Source organism: Narcine bancroftii, chromosome 3, assembly GCF_036971445.1.
Source record: "Narcine bancroftii isolate sNarBan1 chromosome 3, sNarBan1.hap1, whole genome shotgun sequence".
Lineage (NCBI taxonomy): Eukaryota > Metazoa > Chordata > Chondrichthyes > Torpediniformes > Narcinidae > Narcine > Narcine bancroftii.
Window position 1 is genome coordinate 277,420,950 of NC_091471.1, and position 18,421 is coordinate 277,439,370.

At 45.5% G+C, this 18,421-nt stretch overlaps 2 protein-coding genes across 10 annotated transcripts in view; one reads left to right on the forward strand and one right to left on the reverse strand.

The window, feature by feature from the left end:
* Positions 1–130: 130 nt before the first annotated feature.
* On the reverse strand, positions 131–17,724 carry mlst8 (MTOR associated protein, LST8 homolog (S. cerevisiae)). Of its 7 annotated transcripts, XM_069928246.1 has the most exons (10): positions 17,233–17,723; positions 16,479–16,551; positions 16,250–16,406; positions 14,353–14,404; positions 13,727–13,889; positions 13,374–13,449; positions 10,154–10,306; positions 8,026–8,150; positions 4,625–4,788; positions 131–3,525 (listed from the first exon to the last, which is right to left on the reverse strand). In XM_069928246.1, exons 3-10 carry the CDS (start codon positions 16,376–16,378, stop codon positions 3,407–3,409), a joined length of 981 nt encoding a protein of 326 aa, XP_069784347.1. In that variant the 5' UTR covers positions 16,379–16,406; positions 16,479–16,551; positions 17,233–17,723; the 3' UTR covers positions 131–3,406. The 7 variants fall into 7 exon arrangements, with proteins under 7 accessions (XP_069784347.1, XP_069784350.1, XP_069784349.1 ...); XM_069928249.1 differs by lacking the exon at positions 16,479–16,551 and having other exon boundaries at positions 14,353–14,401; positions 17,233–17,724; XM_069928248.1 differs by lacking the exon at positions 16,479–16,551 and having other exon boundaries at positions 17,416–17,723.
* The window catches only part of LOC138758824 (hexosaminidase D-like), a 124,085-nt gene continuing 122,999 nt past the window's right edge, over positions 17,336–18,421 (forward strand). The window contains exon 1 of one of the 3 annotated variants that reach the window (XM_069928237.1): positions 17,336–17,425. The gene's annotated coding sequence lies outside the window, so the exon portion shown is untranslated. The remainder of the gene's footprint in view (positions 17,426–18,421) is intronic. The other 2 variants (XM_069928238.1, XM_069928239.1) reach the window with 2 other exon arrangements.

An 18,421-nucleotide genomic window follows, 5' to 3' on the forward strand; every position in this document is an offset into this window, starting at 1 on the left:
TCAGAAAAAAAAATAAAACTGATTAAATCGAATTGGATTTAACTTGATGCCAGCGTTTAAAAGGTTTAGGCAGCATTGAATGGCATCACTCATCCTCGTTTGGGTTCATGGAACACAGGAGGAGATGGGATGAGTCAACATAGTCAGATACAATTAGAAAATGATCATTGACCAGAGTGCAAGACAGAAATCAAATCCATGCCAATTGAATACATCAGGGAAAACAGCACGTGTACAAATGTTTGCCTTTCGTTATCTCAAGGTATGAAGCAAATTGAAACCAAGCTGTGCATTTGAAGTGAATTGTTATTGCATTTTCAGACAACACAGTTGCAAATTAGCACATATCCCTCTCTCACTAATGATAATGGGCAAATAGCCTGCACCAGTGACGGTGATGAGAAATCGAGGAGGGATATCCCTAACCTATGGTAGTGTTACAGGATCTTTCAGAAGCATTCAACAGGGCAAATGTATGTCAGTTTAACAATGCAATGCACAAGAGTGCTGGAGAAACTCAGCAGGCCACGCAACATCCCTAGGACATTTCACGCCTGAGCCCATTATCAGGTATCAGGAGCAACATCCCTAGGACATTTCACGCCTGAGCCCATTATCAGGTATCAGGAATAGCAGGCTCGCCTGAATAAAAAGGTGGAGGAAGGGAGGAAGGGGAAGGGAGAGGAGGGAGGGGAAGGGGGAGGAGTATAGGCCAACAGATGGTTGGAGTAGAAGCTGCAAAGGGATGGGGGAGAGAAAGATAGCTCGATAATCAGTTCAATGCTCACATCCAAGAATATCACCGCATTTTGTAGGTGGCTGAAAGGAATTTAAATATTGAAGAGAATGTAGACTGAACTGGGATGGTTGAAGGAACAGTGTAGTGGATAGAATCTACATGCCTACCTGCACTTTTGTGAGGTGGTGGGGTCAGGTCCCAACTTCTGACAATGAGTGCAGTGCCAGCAACTGGTAACAGGAAACATAAATGGGTGGGAGCAGCTCCAACGATCCAGAAGCCTGATGGTATCTTGGTCCAACCACCTGCGTCAGCACTCCATTCAAGATCAAACATTCACTCCGTGGCCATGTTGATTGCAACCAGAGTGCAGCAAGGTTTCTTTGAATGGCCCTCTCAAACCTAACACCTCCACCACCCTGAAGTAAATAGAGACATGCGCAATGCAACATTACAACTGAAACTTCTCCTGCCACATCACTCACGGACCTGGCTTCATCCTCACCCAGTAGTTATTTGGGGATATTGTCGCCACAGGAGCTACAGAGAGGTTCAGTGCCACCTTCTTAAGATAATTGAGAAGGTGGAGATTAACTCAGGGCTTTTGAAAGATGCTCTCATTCCATGGATTCCATTTTAAAAAGGAATTGATTCACATTCACTCATTCAACAATAAAATCTCTTAAAGGGTTCAAACAAAAAATGGGAACTCAGGGCCCGGCCAGTTGTGTTTCTATTATTTTGGTGCGGTTTTAATGATTAATGGTGCAGAATCCATGAACTGCACTGTTTCACAATTCTAGATGTTAAAAGCATCTGCCTCCAGATAAAATGGCAACTTGGTGCAGGATTAACAATTTCCACTGTGTCCACTCAAATAACGAGCAGTGAAAATAAACCAGCTCACGTACGAGACCAACTTCCAATCTTTTCTATTACCAAGAGAACATGAAAGAGATGTGATATTGATGATAACTTTTAACAACACACAAAATGTTTTTAACGCGTACAAATGTTGCATTACAATTTTACATGAGACATCCTTCGTACCGCACAAAATCTCCTCAGCTTATGTTATTGGTGAACAAGTTCAGGAGATCTGGTGCCATGTTAATGTGTGTTAAATGTATTACACAAGATCTCCTGAACTCATTCCCTTAGATTGGCCCTGTCTTCACCAGCAGACTCACTCTGACATGTATTTCCCTCCAACGTTACAGTCTTCTTCAGATTGCCCAGTACGTGTGCCACTGGATATTTCTTTGTGAACAGCATGAAATCTTCGCTCCATCAGCATTCTGCATCGTTGAAGTCCCAGTGTCTGAGCTGAGGCTATCCAACTGCCATCTTGCAGCTCAAGTGATAGGATCAAAGCCAGAGATTGAATACACAGAAAGATTCAGTCCGCAGCAACTTGCATCAAAGTTGCATTTTTGTAGGTCTGCAGGCGGTGTGATTGTAGTTTATACTCAAACGTGCTGCAGGAACTCAGCAGGTCCCGCAACGTCTAGAATCCGATATATAACCAATATTTTGGGCTTCAGCCCTTCTTCAGAGTATGAGCAAAAAGTCAGGCACCTGAATTAAAATGTGGGTGGGGGAGGAGTACAGGCCAACAGCCAAGAGGACATGGAGAGGAGGGCAGGAGAGAAAAGCTGAGAGCTGAGAGGCAAGAAAGGACAGAGTGAAAGGGAAAGAGATAGAAACAAAGGGTGGGGAGCAAGGAGAAAGGGGAATAGGTAAAGGGAGAGACAGGGCTAACGGAAACAGGTCAATATTAATGAGATGTGGTTGGAGGGTGTCCAGATGGAGTATGAGGTGTTCTTCCTCCAATTTACGAGTGGTCTGTTTGGCAGTGCATGACAGACATTTTGGCATGGGATGGGGGTGCATTGAAATGGGTTGAAATTGAAACGCCTCCTGTGACCGCAGGAAATGCTACACGTGCCTACAACTCCTTGCTCACCACCATTCAAGTAACAACCTTTCCAAGTAAAACTTGACTTGTGAATCTGGAGGGGTCTACTGTCTCCAGTGCTCCCGTTGTGGACTCCTCTACATCAGAGGGACTGGACGTAGACTGGAAGATTGCTTCATCGAACACCTATGCTCTGTCCACTGTGATTGTAGCAACCCACTTCAATTTCCTGCCCCATTCCCATAGGAAATGTCTGTTCAGTCTCATGCACTGCTAAACTGAGACCACCTGCAAATTGGGGGAACACCTCTTATTCCAGATGGCATTAACGTTAACCCGCCCTGCACTGCCTCCCTTTTTGCCTGTCCCATGGCCTTCTTTCCTCCAACTCTCCATTTACACAATTACTCCCCTCCCCCTTCAATTCTCAGCTTTACTCTCTTCCCTCCTATCCATGTTCACCTCTTGACTGTTGACCTATGCTCCTCCCCTGATGCTTCTTCCCACCTCCCCCAACCTTTTTATTCAGACTCCTGCCTGCTCATACCTTACCCAAGGGCTCAGGCCTGAAATGTTGGTTATGTTCTTATGCCTCTTGTGGACGCTGCGGAACCTGCTGAGCTTCTCCAGCACCTTTGTGTATTAATTGCCTTTTTGTAGTGACTCGTGAAAGCAACCTGACAGGAATGCATTTCAATGTGGCTGGGAAAGGACATGGAGAGAGTGGGGCCATGGTCCTTTGGGGACATTCATCCCAGCACACTGTCATTGAAGGCGAGACAGACAACTGCTTTCTGATGCCCACTGTACTCCCGTTTAATTTCACCAGTCTCCACACACCACAACCGGGCAAGGTTATCTGAAGAAGCTGTGTAGGGAAAGAAAAGAGTCAGCCTTCACACGTAAAGAACAACTACTGCACAAACTTCAAGATTAAAATCACGTCAACATGCCTTACAAGTGCCCACTGGAAACTCCTTCGTCTCAAATAACCTCCCTTGTTGGATGGTTACCTGAACACTTAACCTGGTTAACATATACTTAATAAAAGAGCAATAGTAATTCACAGTTAGCGTAGCCATTAGTGCCACGCTGTTACAGCAACAGCGACCGGGGCACAAATCCCGTGCTGTCTGTAAGGAGCTTGTATGTTCTCCCCTTGTCTGCGTGGGTTTCCTTCCACCGTTCAAAGCACACTGGAGGTTGGAAGTTAATTGGATGTGATTGGGCGGCATGGGCCCGTGGGCTGAAATGGCCTGTTACCGTGCTGTATGTCTAAATTTAAATTTAGTTTCTTAAACTTGAATGTGACAGGATGTAAGCATAGTTTACAGCTACTCAACTACCTCTGAAGTATGTTATTGTTAAGATTAAAAATATAGAAGCCATGTCAGACTTGGATAGGATTAGTTGGTTGAGAGATTAATGTAGAGGACTGAAGTGAACATCCGCACTAGTTTTGATAATCGCTCCATGGAATCTTTGGCATCTATCCAAAGAGATAAATGGGATTTCAATTTAACTCCTTACCTGAAGAATTAGAATTTATTGTCATGAACATGTCACAAAATTCATTGTCTTGCTGCAATTAATTGGTTAACGTTAATGCCATCTTTCTAGCAGTACAGTGTGTACCTCATTTACATAGTGAGAATTGAACTCCAACCTTCCAACTCAGAATTGAGGAAAACTGCTGGATTTGGTTAGAGGGCACGAAACATCATCCAGCCACAGACGTAGATGTTCTCCAAATCCAACACAACTGCATACTGCTCCCCTATCATCCTCTACCTGAGGACATGGGATTAAATTTAGATATTATATTGAGTTTCCTACATTCTTCCAGGGAGTTTAATTTTTGAGTTAAATCCATGTGAAATTTGGCACTCCTATCAGAGCAAACTGGGAACCAGCATAAGTAGTGCTTGACTAGAACCAGTGCTTTATTTTGATGGTTCACTTCTTACCTGTGACAATGTACTGCGAATCTCCTGAAAATGCACAGTCCCACATCCAGCCCCGTGATGTCTCTCCAGGGTTATTGCTCTTGATACTAAGTTCAGTCATGAGGGAGAAGTTGGAGGTCCTCCATATCTTACAGGTCTGATCAGCAGAGCAAGTGGCGAGAAGTCTATTTAATAAAGAAGAACAAGTGGGTATTGCACAATTACAGGAGTTAAACAGGAACTAAACACATCTCCTTTTCAATGCCTGATATATTGTACTGCCCTATCACAGTTAAATAGTCTTTCAACAGCCTATTAATGGGGTTGATAATGATTCTCTCAACATCCTTGAAACCATGGAGGCCCACGTCTAAGAATACAACTCCCATGCTTGGCAGCAGACCATGAGGGGTTGTGGGCTCCAAGAGTATCAGGGTGCATTAGAGCAGAACACCCCTCTACCCACAGCCAAGAAAGAAAAGCCCAGGAAACAACCGTACAGGACAGGTGTCCACAGCCACGGACCACAAAGCCCTCAGTGTCTGCTGGAGACTGGCTCATGAGAACCAAGTTTCAGGTCCGGGATTCACGAGATGTCGATGGAAAGATGGGCTCCTGAGAGCGTTGACAGATTCCTGATCATATTGGGGATTCGGAACCAGGAGCTCAGGTTCATTGCTGGAACAAACAGGAGTCTGTGAAGCTACAGAGGCTGTAGGAGCGCTGGAGGCAAATCCACGGACACTCGGTGTCTCTGAAGGAACTCTCTTCCTCTTCTTTTTCTCTTACTGTTTGGGCACTGGGCAATACTGGTAACACCTCTTTGTGTTACTTTATGGCAGGCAAATATTCATGGTCTTAGTGCATTATTGCATTGTGTGCATTGGCGCACAACAATAAAGGAATCCTGAAACCACTTCTCAGATCTATTTAGGTGTTGGTCCCTTGTTCAGGCACTGTTCTGAACAAAAAACATACAGGTCAGAGGGGACAATTCATTCAGCAGGAGGGGTACAGAAACAAAACGTTCTCACCAGGAAAGTGGGCACAGCAAAGTAAGGATGGAGAACAGTGACTAGACACACCACAAACACTGCAGATATATGGAAACTTGTTAAGTATATAACCATATAACAATTTACAGTATAGAAACAGGCCATATCGGCCCTTCGAGTCTGCACTGATTTACGTGAAAATCCACTAGATCCACCTACCCACTCCCATGCCCATAGTCCTCCAACCCCCTATCATCCATGAACTCATCTAACCTCCTCTTAAATGATAGAACTGACCCTGCCGCATCTACCTCTTCTGGAAGATCATTTCACTCAGCCACCACTCTCTGAGTGAAGAAGCATTCTCTTATATTACTCCTAAAGTTTTGTCCTCTAACCCATAACACAGGGGTGTCAAACTCAAATTCACAGAGGGCCAAAATTAAAAACTTGGACTAAGTCATGGGCCAAACTAAATATTTATTCATGGTTAGTTTCATCATCTTGCTTCTTATCCTATACCTCACCAGTTGCCCTTGTGGCTTTGAAATCAGATTGCAGCAGGATTTTTGTCAGTTTCTGATTCATCCACTGCAAGAAATTAACATCAAGCAACAATCTTACACTTTGAAGGTCCTGCAATCTTTCTCACAGCTGAAATTCAGAGCTGGCAAACACACTAAATAAATTATAGACTGCAGAATTAGACATTTGATATATCCATGGACTGTAAGTAGATTTTGCAGCTAAGACTTTCATGATTGAATCAAACAAAAGATAAATATTTTTAAGATTAATTGCAAAGTGCCCCAATAGTTTACTGTCAAATATGGTGTTTCCTTCTCATTGCCTTTTTCGCGAATGCCTCATGGAAAAATCTGAAGAAAAATACATTTATAAGGCATAGTTACATGATTTGAGAGCCACCAAACACAGCAGGATGCTTCCAGAGGCACTGAAACAAACTGATCCGTTAATGTGTAGGTCGGCCAGGAGAATCCACTCCCTCAAGAGAGAAGCAAAAGCCCAATAAGCCTGACATCGGCTCAATAAGTAGATGCATTACTGGCAGTCCTACATAATGTTGAGGGCTCAGGAGAAACAGAACCAATGTGTGCTCGATTTGGCTGAACAAGGTACGCAGACAGCACAATTCTACAAGCTTAGTCCTTTCTCAAGGCTAACTCTTGCCTTGAACATTAGCAGGTCATAACACAAATGCATGATATGAATTTAGAGAACAGGCCATTCCAGCCCATGAGCCCATGCCATCCAAATACACCCCTATATTCCACTCACCGACTAATCTCATACACCTTCGGAATGTGGGAGCAAGCCAGAGCTCCCAAATGAAACCCACCTGGACAAGGGGAGAATGTACAAAACTTCTGACAGACAGTGGCGGATTTGAACCCGGGTCACTGGCGCTGTAATAATGTGGTGCAAACTACACTATTTCGTACCACTTAAATGTTTTGGGGAGAGGAGATGGAACCAGATAATGTAACAACATACAAGAGGCATCTACAGGTGGGGGGGAAGGACAACATACCATTCCTCTGCTGTACTGTTCCATTTTCTAACTGAGATAGAGAATAATTTTCAATGAGGTAAGTGGGCGACTCGATCTGATGGGTGTGCGCAGAGAGTCAGAATAGAATTAGAAATCTACAGCACAGTACAGGCCTTTTGGCCCACTGTGTTGTGCTGACACTACCAACTGCCTCGAATTTCCCTACTGCAGAACCTTCCATTTCTCTCAGTTCTATATTCCTATCTAATAGTTTCTATCTAATAGTTTTATAGTTTAGTGAAATCCGTTTTTTTTAAAATTTGCTCCCTTATAATTCTGACTGTTGATTCAGTGGCCAGAGTGTAGTGGTCCAGTGATTTGGATTTATTGGGCCATACAGCTTCTTCCAGCACATCCTGGGAAGCCATCTCATCTTTATGGCCTGGGACAGCACAACTTGCCAAGACTTCCAGAATCGTGAATGTCAAAAGTCATTCACAAATTTCAAAAATAGCTGTTAGAAAAAAAACTTTAAAATGGTAAAAGATGAAAAAAATACACCCTACTTAAAAACATTTTGAGTGACTTAATTAACCAAAGAGTGGACTGATTGTAGTTGTGTTTGGTCAACAAATCCAGTGGGTAGATTTCCCAGGGTAAGGCTGTGTTGTAGCCTGCACTTGGGAATAGCCTAATGATCCATGTAGAACCCTGCGGATGATCACACTTCACTGTAAGCAGATTTGTTTACCAGGCCATCCTCCTCGTAAATTATTCTGTAACTAGGATCACGATCTAGGTCACGAGGTGACTTGTTTATAACAGGTACAAAAAATACCCCCCATATCCCCAATTGAGATACTGATCATGCAGTTCAGTGTGGGTTTAAATGTAATTTAAAGGAAATTATTTACGTGGAGTCAGGGCTGAACTTGCAGCGAAGAGCGTAGCGTTTGTGTGCTGGGATTTTGGTCTTGGGGATAAGCTGAGTAACATCATCGCCGATGCCTCCTGTCAGGTTCCACACGTAGCAATTACCCTTGTGAGAAAGAGAATGTGGTGAGGCAGAAACATTAGAGCAAAAATAAAAAAGAAACCATAGATTCTGGAAATCCGAAACCAAAGAAACACTCAGCCACACAGGCAGCACCTTTGGTGAGAGACAGCATTCCCCTTGACCTCAGGTTTCAACTTTCCAGTTTGCTGCATATCATCCTGTGATTTCTGCCAACTCAACCAGACACACGATCCCCTGCCTTGAGCATTTTGAAAGTGTTGTTTACTCTGTGGCTACTCTTCTGTCTCCAATAACCACTCCCCTTCCCATTACAACTGAAAGAGGTGCAACCCTTTCACCTCTTCCCTTTGCAGCAGCCAGAGATTCAAACAGTCCTTCCACAGCTGAAGCTGCAATTCATTTGCATTTCTACCAATTTAGGAGATAGAACAGAACAGCACTCTATCTCATAGCCCTCATTTTTCTTACATCCAAATCATTTGAATGTCCCTATTGTACCAACCTCCACCACCATTCCTGGCAATGCCTTCCTCTGCACCCTGTGTATAAAAATGTACCTTTGACGTCTCTCCTAATCTCCTCCACTCACAAATGGCCTTTGTTATTTGCTACTGTTGCCACAGGAAAAAGGTTTTGACTGACCACTCTATCTATTCCCCGTCAATCTTGTGCAGTGTGTTCAAAAATCACAATAGCTCTCCTCAACTTTGATGAGTCCAAATGCAGGTTAGACGATGGCATTGCAGATTCCACAGAGGTGTCTCCGAGATTTCAACCCTGCTCCACTCTGATGTACATCTACATAGCCTCGTCTGCTGTTATACTGAGGCCCAATGCAAGCTTGAGAAGCACCTCATCTTCATCTGGGCACCGGCCAGTCTTCCAGACACAACACTGAATTCTCCAACTTCCAATAACAGAACTTTACAAGTTATCAATCTGCAATATTGGCTCAGATTTCTCTCCACCCCACCCATCCCCCACCACTTAATCAGCACAGCCTGATCTGTTGTGTGCAATACATCACACCTCTAAATGCCCATTACCAAGTCATCCCCATAGCAATCATAGCCCTATCCTATCACAGATGTTCCCTTTCTCTTGCTTCCCCTCCACCATCATTTCAGCAACTTTAAGCTTTTCTTTTCCTGTTCTCCTTTTGGCAGACAGATGGAATATGTTTAAATCAGAAGAAGGTTGGCAGGCATTGTGAATCAAAGAGAGGTGCCATGACAAGAATGTTTTCTAACCCAAAACATTAACTCTGTTTCTCTCTCCATGGAATGTGCTTGGTGCAAATGAGTGCTTCTGGCATTTTCCGGTTTTATTTCAGAAACATCAGGGGCACCTGCTCTCAACTCCCATCTCATTCCCTCAAATCATTCAGGGAGCCATGTTTATTGCTTGTCTCCAAAAGTGCGATGAACTGCCTTTTGAACCATCGTGTGAGGTGTGCAAGAAGGAAGGGAGCCTGCCAGAAATTTGCTCGTTGAAGGGAAACTGGAAGGTGCATGAGCCAGAGGGAAGTTGGGGATAGTAGCATTCCCAAGTATTAGTAACATTCCCTGTTCTGCTGGCTGGCAGATGGTGTGTTCTGATGTGCTGTTCAGATGCCGGGCAAGTTGTTGCAGTGTATCTTGTTGATGATCCCAGCCCAACCTTATACCCCTCATTCCACTGTCACGACCACTCGGTGCAGTACTTATCTCAGTTTGAGCATGTGCACCATGGAGCTACCCTCAGTCCTCTCCCTCATGACCTCTCAGCTTTTTTCTCTTCTACCCTCTCACCTGTTTACCTGTGCTCCTCCACTTCCCCTCTCCCCCTTCTCCCCTATACCCCCACCTTTTTTTCAGATGCCTGCCTGTTTTTCCTTGTATCTGACAAAGGGTCCAGGCTTGAAATGTTGGTTACCCTTAACTGCCCGTGGATGCTGCATGACCTGCTGAGTTTCTCCAGCTCGTTTGCGTATTACCATTTCCAGACTTTCTTGTTCAAGTCGGTTAAAGTTCCAGGTCATTTACCGAGCTATTGACTGCTGCCATGTAGCTTGCATCTGGATCAATGTGAACAGCATTAACCGATACTTCTGCCTCAGGGATCAGTTGCTCATTGTGGTCAGTTTTCAGGTCCCAGATGTGAATGGCTCCACTCTGATCACCAACTATCAGCTCTGCCTGCAAACATATAGACAGTTAAAGCCATCAATACCCGGACAGAAAAAGCCTGAAGCAGAAGGAACTTGTTAAGGAGGAAGAACAGTTGTGCATGCATATGAACATTCCTTGAACTGCTCCTCATAATGCCCAAAGGCACGCTTGGTACTTTCAACAATCAATATCAGATATGCTCAAGAGAAATGACCTTAGTTATAAGGGACCAGAGGATCTATGATTGGAGAAGGCAGAGGGGAGATTTGAAGGAGAGGTCCTGATCGATTAGATAAAGATCTACTGCAAGAAGGGCCAATAACAAGTTGAACATTTGGCTGAGGTTTGAGATGGAGGCTCAAATGGCTCATGTCAGGCATTATGGAGCTGCACGCTTCAAGGCAAGTGCATTCTACCACAATCTTAATATGGAATTGATTTAGGGAGTTAGGAGATGCAGATGATGTCATACTCTGGGCACTGCTGGCAAGACCAATGCTCACTGTCTGTCCCCAATGATGAAGATACCCCCATAGAGTCCATCGTATGGGGAGTTCCAATGTCCAGATTCAGCAACATCAAGGGATTGTCACAAGGTGTCAGTGTATAGTTAGCACCTGGTCCACAATGAGCAACTCCCAGGATGTTGCAATGGTCAATGTCTTTAACATCAAGGGGAGAGGTGTTTAAATTCATTTATTAGCACTGGTCATTGTCTGCCACTTGTTACTTGTCCCTTATCCATAGCTGAAGATGTCCAGCTGCTTCATTCACAGGGTCTATAACTGGAACAGGACACAGAGCAGGTCATTAGCAAACATCTCCAATGCTGATCTCAGAGGTGGAGGAAAAAAAGCTATTTATAAAGCATCCAAAGGCGGCTGTACCCACAATCCTGCCCTGAGATCTCTCAAGAGGTCACCATCTGCGAGGTTTGGTCTTCAATAGTCACAACCATTTTCATTTGCCAGAACATCACTCCTGCCAATGGAGAGTTTTCCCTTTAATTCCAGTGGCCTGTAAATTTACCCAGGCCTTTTACTGCCAGAGAAATGCTGCCTTGACGTAATTGATGATCATCACATCTCATTTCTGGGATTCAGCTGTTAAGTCCACATTTGCCCAAAGCTGTAATGAGGTCTGGAGTCAAGTGCCAAACCCAACTGGGCTGCATTGGGTTATTTCAGAACTGGGAACCTCCAGAGAGACTTTGTAAAGCACAGCAGCGCCACACACTGGCAAGCGATGGAGAAACTGGGAGATGAACTTTCAGCCAGGAGTGCAGAGGGGATGCTGTCTGGACTTTAGATACACGGAGAGATTGGGCAAGGCGGACATGTTTTCTCTGGAGCAAAGGAGGCCGAGGAATAATTTGATAGTAAATAAGATTATGAGAGGTTAGAGAGACTCTATTGGCATACCTGTAAAATAACCAACTAGCCAGAGTGTTCATGGATATTTTCAATCCCTCATTGCTGCAGTCGGAGGCTCCCTCCCGTTTCAAAAGGGCATCAATCATAGTGGCGCCCAAGAAGAGGAAAGTGAGCTGCCTCAAGGACCATCTCCCAGTAGCATTTGTGTCTTCTGTGACAAAATGCTTTGACGTGTTAGTCATGGCTAGAATTAACTCGTTCCCAAGTAAAGATCTGGACCCACTGCAATTTGCCTACCACCACAACCACTCCACAGCAGATGCAATCTCGCTGGCTCTCCATTCAGCCCTCACAGCAGCTAAAACATCCGGTTACTCCTCAAAATTCAATACCATCATCCAGTCAGTACTGGCCAGCAAGTTTCAAATTCTGGGCCTCTGCAACCCCCCCCCCCACACAACTGGAGCCTTGACTTCCACATTGGAAGACCACAGTCAGTACGAATCGGAAACATTTCCTCCTTACTGACGAACAACACAGACGCTCCTCAAGGATGCTTAGCCCACTACTCTATTTGCTCTACTCCCACGTCTGCGCGGCCAGGCACAATTCAAATGGCATCTACAAATTTGCCGATGGTTGTCGAAAGAATCACAGGTGGCAATGTGGAAGTGCACAGGAGTGATCAGCAAGTTGAGTGGTATCACAACAACCTTGCACTCAACATTTGCAAAACTAAGGAACTGATTGTGGACCTCAAGAGGGGAAAATCAGGAGAACACAACCCAGTTCTCATTGAGGGGTCAGCAGTGGAAACTTCAAATTCCTGCGTGTCAAAATCTCTGAAGATCAATCCTAGAGCCTCTATGTCGATGCAATCACAAAGGATCGCCAGCTGCTATATTTCAATAGGAGTTTGAGGAGATTTGGTATGACACCAAAGACCCTTGCAAATTTCTACAGGTGCACCATGGGGGGCCTCCTGACTGGATGTATCACTGTTTGGTATAGGGGTGCACAAGACAACAAAAAAGTACAGAGAGTTGTGAATTTGGCCAGGGGCATCGAGGACATTTACAAGAGGTGTCACAAGAAAGCAGCCTCTATCCTCAAAGACCCCCACCACACAGGCCATGTCCTCTTCACACTGCTACCATTGCGGAAAGGCACAGGAGCCTAGAGATGAGAACCCAACGGAACAGAAACATCATCTTCCCCTCTGCCATCAGATTTCTATGGACAATGAACCACAAACCCTATCTCTTTTTGCACTAATTTATTTAAAAAATGTAATTTTTGCAATTTTTCACCTGCAATGCTGCTGCAAAACAATGAATTTCGTGACATATGTTCATGACAGTGAATTCTGATTTTGATTCTATAGATCGGGCATGAAAGCGGTATCAAAAACCAGAGGGCCAGGTTTTAAGATTTAAAGTGGATATTGCGATTAAGTTTTTTTTTACCCACAGAGAATGGCTGGTATCTGGAATGCACTGCCAGAGGAGATAGAGGAATTGGAAACAATTATTATGTTCAGGAGACATAGAACACAGTCCTAATATGGGCAAATGGGATTTATTGTAGATAGACATGGTGGGTCAATGGGCCTGTCTCTGTGTTGTACCATTCAGTGATCTCAACGCTACAATTCTTCTTTACGGGGAGTGAGCTCACTCAGGCAGCCTGCTTCTTTGGTGATGAGTGATGTTGCACCTTACCTGATTGGGATGCAAGCAGACACAATTTATTGGAGCGTTGACCTGGAAGATTCTCTGACACTGCAGATTGCGTGACCTGCCAAGAGACAGAAAGATTACGTGTGAGCTTGAGCACCAACAATGCGTTGATTATGGTCAGGGTTCAGGGGTCTAGTCCTCCCCCACCTTTAGCCTTCTGTAGACCTGTTGTTTTTGTGACAGCTGTGTGGAGTGTGTACAGAAGTCAGGAGACACTGGGTCTGCTAAAATTAACTGGCTACTGATGTTGAAGGTCTGTGTCTTCACTTGTCTACTGCCCACAGCAATGCCAAAAAAAGGCAGTGGACCCCATCCCTTCATACCATTATAAATACCTGAGGTCCCAGATTCGGGCCATGCAGTCCTCGCCACCAGTGTACATCCAACGTCCATCCTCATGGAAACCAACTGAGGTGATGTTTTTGCTGACTCCATCATAGTTGATCACTGGGTTTGGGTTGTTGGAATTCAGGTCATACATTCGGATATGCTGGTATCCTACAAGGCAATGAAAATAAAATGCATTATTTTTAATCACAATCCAACCTCAACCTGCGCCATTACCGTGCATCTGCAACAAGGTCATAATATTGTGTTAGAGCCTGAGCTCACTAAAAGCAGCAATGCACTGGCCTTTCTTTTTCTGACTGGCTACTGATGCCATTCCCTTTCACCTTTCAGCCACAAGCATAAACTTCAGCTGTCTGCAGCATTAGATCTTGCCTTCCTCTCTCCACACCCACTCCTCAAGGACTAAGTGGTCCAATGCCCCTAAAGGTGGAAATAATGTTCATTTCACAGAAACCACTTCCATTCAGAAACTATTATAAAACCATGTTTAATTTCACCTATAGAGAAGGCCAGCAACCCATACATTCAGTGAGGTGCATCCTGCAGGAGCAGACCAGAGCGTGGGGCTGTCAAAAGAATATATATAAGTGAACAAAAGTATATTGCTCACCTGCAGCTGCAATCATACTGCGGTCCGGAGTGATCTCCAGAGCATTTACCTGCTGACAGCTTCGCTAAGGAAATGGAAAGAATGAAGCAACATATAATTTCCACTCTGGGCACAAGTAACTGACTAAAGGTTGAGTGGTGATTGAAAGGGGTACATTCCAGTATCACCGGAAGGGCAAGAGCACTCTGATGTGATTAGGCATAGAAATTTACAAAGGGAATCAAACTGGTCCTGGACAAGGGAAGGAAGTGTTGTCTTCCCTTGTCCAGGGCTGAGAGGACCATAGATGCAAAACTATATAAAATTGTAAAATATAAGAACACAAAAGGGTGATGGTAGAGGTTTGTCTTTTGTGATTGGAAACCTGTAACCAGCAGAATCGAGCAATTGATTATTGCCACATGTACAGTCACAAGTTTTGTTTTGCAAATCCACTCAAACAGCAGGCAATGTGCAGTGCGTAGAGTTACAGCAATTCAAAGACTGCATAGTCTCACAAAGACAAAGATACAGAGAGAAATGCAATTAAAACAGTGCAAGGGTATCGCCTTTTACCAGGGAAAGGTCCATTTAAGATTGATAACAGTAGGAAGAAACACTCCTTGAATCAGGAGGTTCCTGTTTTCCAGCTCGTGCATTTTCTGTCCAACATAGGAAGGAGAAGAAGAGCGCGACCAGGGCAGGTTCAGTCCTTTAATATGTTGACAGCCTTCTCTAGACAGTGGGAGGTGTCGATGGAGTCAATGGATCTGCAAGGTGGCCTAAGCTTCTTCAAGATTCAATTTATTTTCACATAATAAGTGTCATATTACACGAAATTGCATTTGTCATCAGCAAACTCTCTACAAAATGTTCATTTTAATTTAGAGGTTACAGGCCCTTCCAGCACATGAGCCCCCACCACCAAATAAACCCATGTGACCAATAAACGTCTGAAATGTGGGAGGAGACTCTTTATAGTCAGCGCTGGATTCAAACCTAGTTATCATCTCTTTTGATAAAATTAAACAGAAGCCTCTGCTGCCAGTCTTCCCAAGAACCTGCCAGGTGGTGGTAAAAGAAAGCACACAATTTCTGAGTGACCCAGTGTCACAGCCAGTTACACCAAGGCCAAACAGCTCCAGCAACCCAGGTTCTATCCTGACCTCAGGAGCCATCTCTATGGAATTGACACCGCCTCCTTGTGGTCTTCTCTGGTTTCCTTGCACTTATAACCATAGAACATGATGGCCCAGTAAACAGGACATTCTAATCTGTGCCGAACTATTATTCCACCTAATCCCATTGACCTGAAACCAGTCCATAGCCCTCACATTCATGTCAAAATTTTTCTTAAATGTGAAAATTAAGCCCACATTCACCACTTCAGCTGGCAGCTTGTTCCTCACTCCCACTACTCTCTGTGTGAAGAAGTTCCCCCTAAAATTTTTCACCCATGTCCTCTGGTTTGTATCTCACCTACCCTCCATGGAAAAAGCCGACTTGCATTTACTCCTCATAATTTTGTTTACCTCTATCAAATCTCCTTTCATTCCTCTACATTCCAAGGAATAAAGTCCTAACCTGTTTAATGGTTCCCCGTAACTCAGTTCTTGAAGTCCCGGCAACATCGCAGTAAAACTTCTCTGTACTCTTTCAATCTTACTGATATCTTTCCTGTAGTTAAGTGAACAAAACTGAAAAATTATTCAAAATTTGGCCTCACCAATGTCTTATACTTCACCATAACATCCCAGATCCTGTACTCAATACTTTGCTTTATGAAGGCCAATATGCCAACATTCCCAAAGGTGCACGGTTGCCAGTGCAAATTGCTCATTTGTAGGTGAGTGATAGAATATGGGGGGGGATTATAATGTGGGAAGAATAAAATAGGATTAATGAGCCATGAGGATACAGAATCCTGATGCTGCACAGTCCGGGTGCAGATTCCACTGTGTGCCTGCCAGAAGCGAACAGTGTGGTCGTAACCAGCAGTGGCCAGAATGACAGGGTCACTGCCCACCGTGCCTGGGCTTGTGTTCATGGTGGCTGTCGGGGTACAGAAATCCCACCTGCAACAAGAAAGAAGTATTGCCATCAAGGTTAGCATTGTTCCAAGCTATAGAAGATCCAGCAAGGCCAACCTTGTCCAGGATGAGGAACAGCAGCAAAGCTCTGGACTATGCCTTGAAACGTCATGCCCCCATCGCTGCTCAACTGTAATAAAATTTCACAGCTCTTGTGGTCAATTAAACAGCAACAAACCAAGCCACCATTTTTACAGGCAGATCTCCCTCCCCCACACTCTCTTTCCTCCAATTCCCTACACTCCCCCATCATTCCCTCCCTCCGATTCCACTTTCCTCCATTCGGTCCCACCCCCTCCTCCCCCATTCCTGCCCCCTCATTCCTCTCCCCATTCCTGCCCCCTCATTCCTCTCCCCATTCCAGCCCCCTCATTCCTCTCCCCTACCCCTCCCCTCCCCATTCCTTCCCCCTCATTCCCCTCCCTCCCCATTCCTGCCCCCTCATTCCTCTCCCCATTCCAGCCCCCTCATTCCTCTCCCCTACCCCTCCCCTCCCCATTCCTTCCCCCTCATTCCCCTCCCTCCCCATTCCTGCCCCCTCATTCCTCTCCCCATTCCAGCCCCCTCATTCCTCTCCCCTACCCCTCCCCTCCCCATTCCTTCTCCCTCATTCCCCTCCCTCCCCATTCCAGCCCCCCCCTCCCATCCCTCCCATTCCAGCCCCCCCCCTCCCATCCCTCCCATTCCAGCCCCCCCCCTCCCATTCCAGCCCCCCCCCCTCCCATCCCTCCCATTCCAGCCCCCCCCCCTCCCATCCCTCCCATTCCAGCCCCCCATCCCTCCCATTCCAGCCCCCCCCCCCCACCTCCACCTCTTTTCTCGCTCGGCCACACTGATCCCTTGCTCCCGGTCCGTGCCACTAACCCCACCGGCCTGCAGCAGCAGCTGGGAACCACCGGCCTACCCCGAGCGGGAGTTCCGTTCGCTTCAGTCCGCACCGTGTTCCCCCCACCCACTCCCCGGTCGCCGGCCTTCGGTTTCCATCGCCCCTCACAAGCGGAAAGGTTAGTCCTGGTTGCCAGGCTCTTCCCCGGGGGCCGGAGCCATCGACGCCGGACAGGCAACGATGAGTGGGCGCGGGAACAGGGCGAGCCGGGTCCCTCCGGCCTGGGGGCTGTGAATGCAGGAGAGAGAGGGAGAGGGGGAATGAGGGCAAGGGAGGGAGTGAGGGAAAGAAATGGAGGGAGAGAGGGAAAGAGTAAGGTAGGAAAAGAGAGAGGGAGGGTGGTAGGGAGTGAGGAGTGCCCGTCACAGCTGGGAGCTTGGACATGTTGGCATTGGGACTAGGGCGGTTGGCCCTAACACTGATGGTTGCCCAACTCCCTCCCGTCTTTCATTAGAACCACCGAACACGACAGCACAGAATCAGGCGCTTCGGCCCTTCTAGTCTCTGCCAAACTATTATTCTGCCTCGTCCCATGGGTCATATCCTTCCGATCTGTGTAACTGTCCAAATGTATCTTAAATGTTAAAAGTGAGGCTGCATTTACCAATTCAGATGGCAGCCTGTTCCACACTCCCACCACTCTCTGTGTGAAGTTTTATATTTAGACATACAGTAAGGTAACAGGCCATTTTGGCTCACGAGCTCGTGGTGCCCAATTAACCTACAACCCCCAGGAAGTTTTGAAGGATGGGATCAAACCAGAGCACCCGGAGGAAACCCATGCAGACACGGGGAGAACGTACATACTCCTTACAGACAGGGCTGGATTCAAACCTGAGTCGCTGGTGTTGTAAGAGCATCACGTTAACCACTACATTAACCATGCCGGCCAATTGTTCTCTTTAAACTTTTCTCCTTTCACCCTTAACCCATGTCCTCTAGTTTTTATTTCACCTACACTCATTAGAAAAAAATTGCATTTATCTATTGCCATTGTAATTTTGTATACCTCTATCAAATCTCCCCTCATTCTTCTATACTCCAGGGAATAAAGTCCTAATCTGTTTAACCTTTCCCTGTAACTCAGTTCCTGAAGACTGGACAACATCCTAAT